Genomic DNA, 11,484 nt, shown 5'->3' with positions numbered 1-11,484 from the left:
TTATAGGGTTGTCCCCGATTCAGAATGTACAAAGTGAAATCTGATTGGTCAAGTCAATCTATCCATGTCAAATCATGTCTTTGGTCCCCCCCCCTCATTTATCCCCCTTTGTTTGAGCTTTATGTATTTATAGAAAAATCGTAAAATCAACAAAATTATTGGCCGATATATGTGGATCATTTAGCTATATTTACAGAATAATGGACCGTTTGGTGTGTGTGTGTAGTGCTGATTTTGAATATCTATCAGAGAAGGTGAGGTGGGTCCAGTATTTGAGTCACGCAGTAACGTTTTGGCTTGTTACCCTTGAAGAAGGAAGGTCAAGTTCAACCATCAACATTTATTTGCCCCTTACAGTTTTCTTTAAAGAAGTTTGACGATGTCAACACACATAAAAAATGAAAGAAGTGTCAGACAAATTAGGCAAAATATATACCCATCGTCTCTAAATGATGAGAAACTATCTAAAAAATAATTTCTAGTATCTATAAATAATGACTTAATATCTCATAATAATGAGCTTCAGTCAAAACATTGAGATGGATTTATTTTGAGATACTTAGCAATTATTTTAAGATAGTTTCTCAATATTTTTAGACACTAAGTTATTATTTTAAAATACTAAGTCATGATTTTAAAATACGAAGTCATTATTTTGAGATTTTTGTTATGACTCAGTCTCCATTATTTTCTTTTCATATCAGTAGCGGAAATGGTCGAGCTCCTGCTTTGATCTATCTATAATAACGATAAATACCAGCCGATAACAAGTAAACACGCTGGTTTTAGGACTGCGGACGTTAATGGCCACTTTAAGTTGGCTGCATACAGCCGGGTAACGACAGGAAGTACATGTGTTTCTTCTTCAAATTAAAAGTGCCACCGCTACTCTTGCACTACAGGAGCATATGAACACCGGTAAGTGTCGGAGGTTGAAAAACAATAAACCGGACGCGGTGGTTTGGTTCCCGCCAGCTTCCCTCCAGCACCGCTGCCAATAACCTCTCAGCTGAAGGAGGGACTTTGTGAGCGCTGCGTTGGTGGATGCTTTACAGTCACACAGGAGCACCGGGGACTTGAAGAAAAGCACTTTCCGGGATTTTCACAGACTCGCAGGCTATATCTCCCAGACGACAGCACGCTTGAGACAGACAGCAGATCGACAACCATGAAGAACCCTCTGTACTGGGCCATGCTGGTCGGGATGACCGTCCTGCTGATGGAGCAAGGTAAGCCATGGATTCTGTCCTCCTTCGCACTTGTTCCTCGCTGTGTCCGACTCTGTTTCAATTGGGACCGTTTGTCAATTGAGCCTATGATTAAGTCCGTCATGCGTGTCGCGGTCAGTCCGCGTGCCTATATTTGACACCGAGATGCTTGTCGTGTAAGTGGAAGTTTAAATGATGCGATTAGCGAAGTAGCAGTTCATCTGTCTTGGAGTGGCTTGACTCTAAGTATCCAAGTTGTTCTCAGTGTATTTTTACACCACTCAGACTACATCCGGATGCAGCCTTTTCTCTGGAAATTGAATCCTGACATACTCCTCAGCACTATCACTTTTGCTTTGGGTTGTGTGTTTTTGCAAATAAAAAAACAACCTAATAAGCTGTTGATATTGCTTGATGTATAGCATGCAGCCGCACTGCTCTTTATTTGAAAGAACTTGCAATTAAAATGGAGCATATTGTCATTTCTGCGCTCGTGGCTCCTGCTGGCCGCGGATCATCTTGACGCGTGGTAAATCTCACGGATGGGAGGACTTTGCTGCAAAGTTGTTTAAGTATTAGTTCTTAATCCACATTGACTGCGCGGTCAGGTCATCTAAATTAAGCCATGTATTCTCCGAGCAGGCAAGAGGGCTTTGCTGCTGGATCGGAGAGCAGCGAAGCAGTTCTGTCTCTCTGACCTTGTTTACACCTGACAGGAAAATTCAATCGAATAAGTAGGTTGTGGCTGGATAGAGGTGCGCTTAAAAAGCTTTTATACTCACCATAGTGTGTATCCTACTTACCTGTAGCACATTCTCCATGCAGACTCCATCACCAGCCAGCACTCAAGGAAAGATGAACACTGTTGATCCTCCTTGTCCTCTGATAATGACTCTTGAAGTTAAATAAAGAGAGGTGAATCGTCGAATGACTGAAGTGGATGAATGGCTGAATGTAGGAAGGAAGCCCGGGCGTTTTTCTTCATCAGCTCTCCAAACCTCACTGTTTTATTTGGCCAGCAGCCCCTTTTGCTCTTAGGTGTCTTCGGTTGGACAAAAGACTGCCCTCCACAACTGGAGTCCTGCCAGTGTGTGACAAGTCAAACTCTGTACAGAAAAATCAAGCAGCTAAGATGTTTTCTTTCATAAAGGGCTGAAATTATGTTTTAAAAATGTTCATTTATAAAGTAGAGATAAGGTCATGGCTTTAAATGTTTGCTGATTTCAAAATCATGCATATTTTCAACCAAATTATGTATTTTAGATGTCAGTGGTCAGAAAGAGATGGAATTAATCAGGTGGCTCACCGTGTGTGGTGGACCAGAGAACCAATGAGCACACGCTGTCTCTGTTGTATCATAATGTACCATATATCATTACATGTAAAGTATATATTGTCAGTATTTTGCAGGCAAGAAACAGTGTCAAGTGAAAGAGAACCTCTGCAGACAACAGGCAGCCAGGGGATGGCGTTTTGTTTTGGGTCACATTGCCGCACCTGGAAAAATTGCATTTCAAGTCCCATACATTCTCCAGACGGCACCAACATTGTGGTTAAGTCATTTGCATATTATCAGATCTCCTGCAGAATCAGAGATGTGTTAGATTAGATGAAACTTAAATTGTTCCCATTGAGAAATTGTGTCATTGCAGCAAAATACAGGGCACAGATGAGGACCAGGCAAATATCCAGCATTTCTGATAAGATAACAAATAAAAAGAGCAAAAGAAAATATGGAGGATAATGAATGAATGAAGACAGGCAGATTTACAGGTGAGCAGGGTTTATGTAGCCACAAGAAAAGGCAATATTTCATGATTAAGGTTGTATCTGGATAGCATTTTATCTGAGTCCATCATTGGATCAACTCAATGCTTTTAAATCCCTTACTAAAACCAGGTTTAGTTTTTAAGGTTTGCAATTACTGACAACTTAATGTGGCAGTAGACACGTTTTAGCTTTAATTTATCATTATGAAGTAAGTGTTGATTTCACAATGTCATGAGTGTAGAATAATGATACCATCAGCTTTTAGATTGGTTCCCTATAATCTTCACTTTCTCTATGATATTCTGTCCTTCACCGGGTACGGTTTACTGGGAAAATGAAGGCTCCTTTTATGGCACAATGGATGACGATAGCGCTGGAGTTGCATCTATACTTATGAAGGTAATAACATAACAACATGGTTGAGTAGTCTGACCCAAACCAGCAAACTCCTGCCTTGCCTCTTGCCTCCCACATTGTCAATGAGAGCGCATTACAGCTACACGCCTTTCACAATAGCCCAGTGGCACAACTGGAGTAATGTCAATGTCAATGTGGAAACTCTACCAGAGTAAAGCGCCTGTTGTCAGATGAGGCACAGGAGGCGACGAGGGAGGCTGATAAAAGCAAACTTTCTACTAAGCTACCTGACTACCTCAAGGTTGTTTGACACACAGAGGAGCTCGAGGCAGTTTAAAGGACATTTTAAATCCGGTTAAAACAGGATTTTCTTTTACGTATCAATAGTAGTTGCTGACATATCTATACACTATCGTTTAAAGAATTATGATGATAGTAAGCTATATCAATATTTTTCCACAGCCCTACTGAGATCAGGGTTTCTGGTTGAAATTGGGATTTTTAGTTGTTGTTCTTGTTTTGCTTTAACAGCTACGCTGCTAGCAGTAGCCGTGTCGCTAACTGTGTTGCTGGTAGTTTCAAGGCTCTGCAGAAAACAAAAGCGATCTGGGTGTCGACAATAACACTTGAAACAGCTTACACATATTCAAAGATTCAATTCAGATCTTTACACCTTTTGTTGGCTGTGAAGGCAGACACATTTGGGTCTTTAGTGGTGGCTTAATTCAATGGAGACGATTCATCCAGACTGAGGATTCTTTTGCAAACAAATATTCTCTGGCCATGTACAGACACCAGCTTGCAGAGAGTTCATTAACCAAATGTGTGTTGGCCTTATAAGCACATTTATTGATGTTGTAAAAAATAATTGTGCCGAAAGCAACGTTCAGCAGTGGGAAAGAAATAAATGCTTGCTAACATTATAATATAAATTATTATTAATGCTCTTTGCTGATAAAAATGTCAGGAGAGACAAAAGGTTTGTTGATAGATTATCTAGCATTCGAACTCTGGTTCCAGGTCGTTTTCCAAACAGGAATCTTTCCAGAATGGAACCATCAGAACCCTTTCGATCAATATGGGTTTAGCTGCCAAGTATGCTGTCTTCATTGTTTTAACATGCAGGACTCGGGGTCTGTTTTTGAAATAGATAGTAGCTCCTCTCATGGTCTGATCGAATCATTTCACATGTGCACTTCTTCACGGTCAGGAGAGAAGTATTGATATCTTGGCTCGTATACAGATATGCAGAGGAGCCTACAGGTCAGAAATAGGCAGCGGGGTGGATGGAGAGAGCAGGAGATCACAGGAGCAGAGACAAACAATCCGGAGCGATTGATGGAGACAGTGAGCGGCGTTCTACTAGTTGGCTGGCTGAGGTCGGAGCCACTGTGGCAGGAAGCGGCGTGCATCTGGATGGTAGTGGACACGAATAAGTGCTTGAAGCACTTCTCGGAGCACCTCGAGGGGATGAGCCGCAGGCTAAAATTGCTGTGGGGCTGTGTCAGCTCACTGGATGGTGGGAGGCTTTGTCCAAAGTGAAGATCTGTTCAGTTTCCTGTTGATGTGTTTTGCAGCTTTTAAAAAGAAATACAGCAATAATTTCAGTGTCACGCTGTCCTTTGGCTTTCTCATGTGTAATGAAAAACTAGGTGAGAATCTGTCAATGTCTCTTACTGAACGCACTCTTGCATCATTTTCTATCATATAATATGTTTGGCACAGTCACTTGTATGCACAACCATGGCAGAACTGACACACTTAAACAAGGAAAAAAATCAGCGGTACAAATAACGTGTGTTAGGAATGAGCTGTGCAGTTTCTTTTCATGTTTTCTGTAAAGTGAGGCAGTCGAGTTCATGCAGCTCAAACAGAGAGCACCTCCTGCTTTGCTGCAGCTGCTCCTCCTGTTTCTTTCTGCCAGTGGATTTAATATGCAAGTAGCTTTCAGAAGGTTTCCTGAAACCAGGAAGGGATCTGAACCCCAACAGTTGATCATCTTCCACATGCACCGAAGGACAGACTCCGGCATGGGAAGCAATGAAAAGACTGACATCAGTGGGCGTAATGGGTTTTTTTCTCAAGAAAGAAAAGAAGTTGCAAGAAGAAAAGGCAAACCTCACAAACACAGCAAAACATCCCAATATCAAACTGCCCCAAACAAAGCTGCTCATGTTCTTTTCCTAACAACGAAAAAAAGTGTTTCTTTCTGGAGTATTAATCCGGCTTAAGATAAACACTGGTAATGAGGCAGCCTCATTGTCTAAGCGGGCTTCCTCCCTCCCTCTGTCTCTGTATGTGGCTGGGAGAAGACAGTGCTGGCTGTGTTGCCAGGATGCAGCACAAACTCTTGTGGGTTTTCTCTTTTGGCCGAGACCCTAGGCCTGTGTATTGTGCCGTCGTCCCTCCTCCATCAGCCTGTGTCAGCCAAAGACGAGAATTATAGCCTGTTACATCGACATTTGGAGCAACAGCTGTTATTGGATGACCAGCTGAGAGAGCAGAGATGGATAGGGGTGGTGGTACGGAGCCGTGGTGTGCTCGTTGTATGCAGCCTTTTGTTAAAAACATTGAGATCATTGTTGATGGCTTGAGTGTGTTCTCCTCTTATCACAGGGCTACAGCTACTCAGTAGGGATCTCAAGGCGAAAAAGAGGCAGAGCTGTTGCTCTAAAAAATATCTTTGTCCGTCTCCGCATACACCGTCCTCACAAAGCCTTGGAGCAGAATGAACAGGCAGAGCAGGCAGATGGCCCACCTGTGTACAGTGGCGTGATATCAAACCAGATAAATGGACGTCATGTAAATTGGCCATGAGATGCTTTCACAGTTGGAAAGCAGGAGTTCACGTTCAGACACTCCCACGCTAAGATGTATTGATGTTTGAACATGAAGCAGTGGATTGTATCTTTTCACTGCACTTTCCCTGAACCTGCCTCATTGACCTTTACTTCAGATAGTGATTGACTTCACTTCCCAGAATGCCCCCCACAGACTGACATGAATCTGTTCCATTCAGCTGCGAGCTGCAGGATGAATATCATGGGTTTGTCACTTTCAATACATTTGTATGTATGAATAACGGCAAACTCTTAATCCCTTCACATTAATTAATCCAATAAACATTTTGTCAATTCACAGGTGACCCCTCAGATTTGTTGTCGTCAGTGTTTGTCTGCCTCACAGATGTGCGACATGTAAACATCTGAAAGTGATTGCAGTTTTGTCGCTCCTATTTATGTTTGTCTATTTTAGGTGATATGTAGCTTATTAAATCACACAAATATCCAGTCAATGTTTTTTAAACTTATTATAGGAATTGTTTTGTATCTATAGTGATCGATAAGGGACTCCACTTTCACTCTCTGGTTTTACTCTGGCCAAACTAGAGCTTTGATGGGTGGAATGATTAATAAAACCAGCCATCTTCTTCCCATGTACCTGTCATGTTTATTTGAAAACTATTTCTGTTCACTGAAAAACAAGCCACCCACTCTATGGGTTTTATTTCTATTAAAAAAACAACGTTGGGGACGGAGGACAATGTAATCAAACACCGTGGGGCACTAACTACCTCATGAATACACTATAAAGTAAAATAATGAAGGTCTTTAAACAAACAAACATAACATACATGTTTGACACAGGGCCCCTACAAGACCAGGGCCACATGGTTAGAAGATTAGTGTTGCAAATTCTTAAACAAATCTGCAATTAATCAACCATTTAATGTGATAGAGTGTGGCTTTCGGGGCCGCTGGGGGACATATCTTCTAACCCCAAAAATCGGACCCTTAAGTGTGCCACAAGTTCATGCACACACCATAGGCATTTTCATCAGGAATGGGGGAAATTATGTAATCGTTAAGCACTCCTAACTCACCCGTTAGTGCTCACCTTTCAACACCATGGACAGCGCCTCAGCAGCCGAAAATAATTTATCTCCCAGAGTCCACCACAACAGATATTATTTGACAACTGTATGATACAATATTAAACACACAAACACAAGGATTGCATTGATGTTGTATAGATTGTTATCTTTTAAAACTAAACACAAGGCAGTGTCCAAAAGAGCAGGCCGGCAAAATGGCCGACTGACACATTCTCTGCCAGCTATTTTCCTTAAAACAAAGCCGTGCAAATCTCTTTGTGATCTATAAATAACTTTATAGGCTCTAGCATCAGCTGAGCGGCCCAGTTCAGATGGCTGTCACTGGCGTTTGCGCAGCTGAAGAAGGTTGCAACTAGGGTTGTCACGATACCAAAATGATGACTTCGACTTATGATACCCGATACTTACGATTCGATACAATACCACAAATACGATACTGGTATATTTATCTGTAATAGTAATAAATAAAATATCTGTATGGTTCCCTTTTTTACCAGCTTGTTCCTGCCCAGCTTTTTGAACACTTAACAAATGGCATTAATATTAATGTTTAACGTCTTCGCATCTTTTGATCCTCTCTCATATTTCTGCTGGCTTTCAAACACAGCTGAAGGGAACTCTGTCTCTGTGTTGCTGCTGACTCTGCTGGCATCTGTCTGTCTGTCTGTGGGAGTGGGTGGATAAACAATGCTTCATTTACTTGCATAGTTAGTTAGATATTTCCACTTCATATTTTATCTTAATTTATGGAATAATTATTTTTCCTTAACTGAAAATAAAAATAATTAGCTCAAGATCCACCTTCAGGCTCCACCAGCATGGAGCCATTTTGCATCAATTGTTTCATTTAGTACACATTTGTGTGCATTGTGACCTCATGATCATATAGGCTTGTTGTCTAACTAGGCTAAGGCTACTCGTGTTAGCTGTATATGGGTGAGCTTGGGGGTGTTCATGTTTATAATCACATTTGCAGTGGCAGCTGGTGGAATATTTTCAAGGTAGGGCCATCCTATCAATTTCAGCAAACATCCCAGTATGATTTAATGCAAAAGAATTAAAGTACCAAACACGCATTACTACTTTGCAGTTAAATATTTAACATTTATTCCAACATGAAAAAAGCAGTAAATAACACTTATATAATATAACATGTTTATTTATTGAGATGCCCCTATGGACCTTGTTATAGGAGGTAAAGATCAGGAGAAGTAAACATGAAGTGTAATTATGAATACTGATGTTAAATTAAGCTATGAGTTTTCACTGTTAATTTACCATCTATATTACATGTTGATGCCTCCATGACCAAGTTAAGCAGATGACACTGAGGACAACTATGTAGAAGAAAAGATGTTCACTTTGCATAATATGTAGCTTGTCAGAGTTCTCCATGTGTGTCCTGGTGTTCTCATGTTTCCTTACCTCCTCATCCCTCACTCCCGTAACTGTCCGTGCTGGATCTGTCCCCGTTGTTTTAAAAAGCTAAATACGTTATTAGCATGACGTCATCCAGCTAGCCAAACCTGTCTTGTGTACAGCTAGTAGTGAAGCTTCGCATGTACTGCTTCCCTTTCCCGCGAGTCTGCTGTCTGATTGTGAGGTCAGGCTGATCTGATATCAGCTCTTTGGCTGCAGAATCTCCGCCAAAGTTCTCCTCTCAAACGGGTCTTGGAGGAGTACTGCTCGCTCTGGCGCTCGCCTGTAGAGACTTCTCCTGACGAGAACGCGCAGCTAGGGGGGCCAAATCATTTTGGCCCCACTGTGAATCTATTTGAGGGCGCTGATTGGCTAAATTGATTGTCACTCAGTTATAACTTTCATCAGCAATTGGCTAAACTGCTTAATAGACCCGCCTCTTTTGGGCCAAAACGATTTGGTCCCCCTAGCTGCGCGTTCTGAGACGTGTCGTGCACACAGGCGGAGAGCACGAGCACACAGGCGGAGAGGATGAGCAGGAAAAGCATATATTTTGCGCAGATATCATATTTTACACATATTACTGGGTACATTCCATAGTTCAAAAACACAAATATTGACCATTTGTATAATTTATAATTATTTTTTTATTTTTTTGTTGTGGCTCAAGGTGGGGCCAGGCCCCATGGCCCTCTATTGACCAGCCGCCACTGCACATTTGCTTTGAAAAGTTCGGGGTGTCTGTCTGAAAGGTGCTTTGCCATGTTAGATGTGTTGCCTCCCTTGTTCTGTGGCTTTGAAACAAGTTTCGCACTGTATGTCAGTGGGGACCGTACACGGACCCCCATTTCCGATTTTGGTTTAGTTTTTCCATTTTTGGTTTGAAACGAGAAACGAGAATATATTTCCGTATTGTCGTTTTTTCGACTGAACGGTAAAACAGACTATCAAAACGTACACGGACCTTGATGCATGTCTCCCCTGCTATCACTCGCTGTGAGTGAGCGCCGGGCAACCCCGCCCCCTTGCAGTCAATGCCTGCAGGCAGCATGACAGGGAGCGGAGCAGCGAGTGCGCTCTGATCGCGCTATTTTAATGAAGTATCGATACTAAAAATATGCAACATCGTATCGTTTTTAACGTACAGGTACCGCGGTACCGTTCTAGTATCGATACACCGTGCAACATTAGTTGCAACAGTGACGACACACCAATCACTGTTGAATTGTGTTTTATTAGGTGACAAGAAGTGGGACAGATCATGATTCACTTCTATGTAAACACTGAGAACAAGTATTTTTATTATTATTATAAATAACCTTATTATTAGCAATGTGGTGAAAATGGGGACAATTTGGTAGTGAATGTTGAAAACCGGGAAGCTTAAAGGGATAGTTTGTGTATGAAATGGGCTTGTATGAGCTGAGGTGAGGGGACCCTGACACAGGGTCTGAATAGGTTTTCCTGCTGTCCTCGTCCACAGCAGTACATTGCTTTGCTCCCGTGCCGGTGTTCCGTCTGTTTCTCCAAACTCTTAATACACTGACTATGAAGAAGTACCACTTCAAAATACCTTAACTATCTCTTCAAGTGTTTAACCAAGACGTCTGGTCATCGTAGTCTTGGGCCCAGGGGCAGTTACCTGCTTTGCCCAGTTGATGTTCCAGCATTGATCCCAGTTGGAGTGTTCTGAGGACAGTGACAGCCGGATTCAGGACCCAGCCTGTGTGAGTGAACTGATGGATGTCTTAATTCTGCTGATTGTGGTCTCTGGTGGGAATTTGGAACAAGGCAGCATTTTACTAAGTGGGTGTTTAAGGGCAAGTAGAAGGTCCAGCCTATTGCTCTTATACTGTGTGAATTTTGAATTCAGATAGATAACTACAACCCACATATTTGATGTTTTCTGACCAACAAATTGTTAAGAATAAAGAGTGAGAGCCCTGGTGGACAGGTAGACTTGCAATACGGTAATAATGGTAATGAAAAAAAGATTTGCAGTTTTTATGATGTTCCATACCTGAAATACAATGTCATCGCCGCATTGCATTCTGGTTGATTGAGTCTGCTGCTGTGTTGAAAATATGTGGATGTGACATCCATGAAATGAGAAAAATACAGGACTCAGAAATAACAGATTGATCATCAAGAGCTATTTTTAGATTGTTAGTGTTCTCTTCCTGTTGTTGTTCCACTGTTGGAGTCCAGAGGTTGCTTTGGATGTGAAACTTTTTTTCATACTAAACTACTTATAATATTCAAGTAATTAGACACATTATGAGGTGACGAGTGTCTGTAACTGAAAATTGTTGCTCCGCAGATGTGAAATTGCCACTTTGTCTGTTCCAGACACAACCAGGCTGCCTGTTTGTTTTCTGAAAAGGCAGATTGCAAATAAAAGCTAATTGTTATCCAGTTGTATATTTCATTCCTGGGGTGGGACGCAGTCTCCATGTTCCATTATATTTCTGTAATCAGTATCTTTTTTCACTTTTGTGCTTGTGCGTTTGGTACTTTCACAGGTTCATCTCACAAATTAATCATTTGTGGGTCGTAGAAAGTTTGATGTGGAGTTTAATGGAAGTCTGATTGATTTACTCACACTGAGTAGGGGTCAACAATCAATTTGCAGCACTGTAATTTCAGTGAAGGCTTTCAATACTGAGGCTGCATTGGCATTGACAAGGAAAAGAACACATCTTAATAGGTGCTAAGATAATTAAATACAATTCGATTAGGCTATTACTGTATACTCTTATAAGTGTATTACACATGACAGGAAGCCCACAGGTAGAAAGAAACAGACACACTGGCTTTCTCCGAGAGGAAGGATAT

The 11,484-nt window shown here is 41.5% G+C and overlaps 1 protein-coding gene across 1 annotated transcript in view; it reads left to right on the top strand.

The window, feature by feature from the left end:
- Positions 1–1,134: 1,134 nt before the first annotated feature.
- Positions 1,135–11,484, top strand: part of ntm (neurotrimin) — a 567,086-nt gene continuing 556,736 nt past the window's right edge. The window contains exon 1 of the mRNA XM_079283737.1: positions 1,135–1,229. Within this exon, the coding sequence (XP_079139863.1) occupies positions 1,169–1,229 (61 nt within the window). The 5' untranslated portion in view covers positions 1,135–1,168. The remainder of the gene's footprint in view (positions 1,230–11,484) is intronic.

Source organism: Melanostigma gelatinosum (assembly GCF_949748355.1).
Source record: "Melanostigma gelatinosum genome assembly, chromosome: 14".
Taxonomy (NCBI): domain Eukaryota; kingdom Metazoa; phylum Chordata; class Actinopteri; order Perciformes; family Zoarcidae; genus Melanostigma; species Melanostigma gelatinosum.
This window is presented reverse-complemented; position numbering and strand designations above follow the sequence as displayed.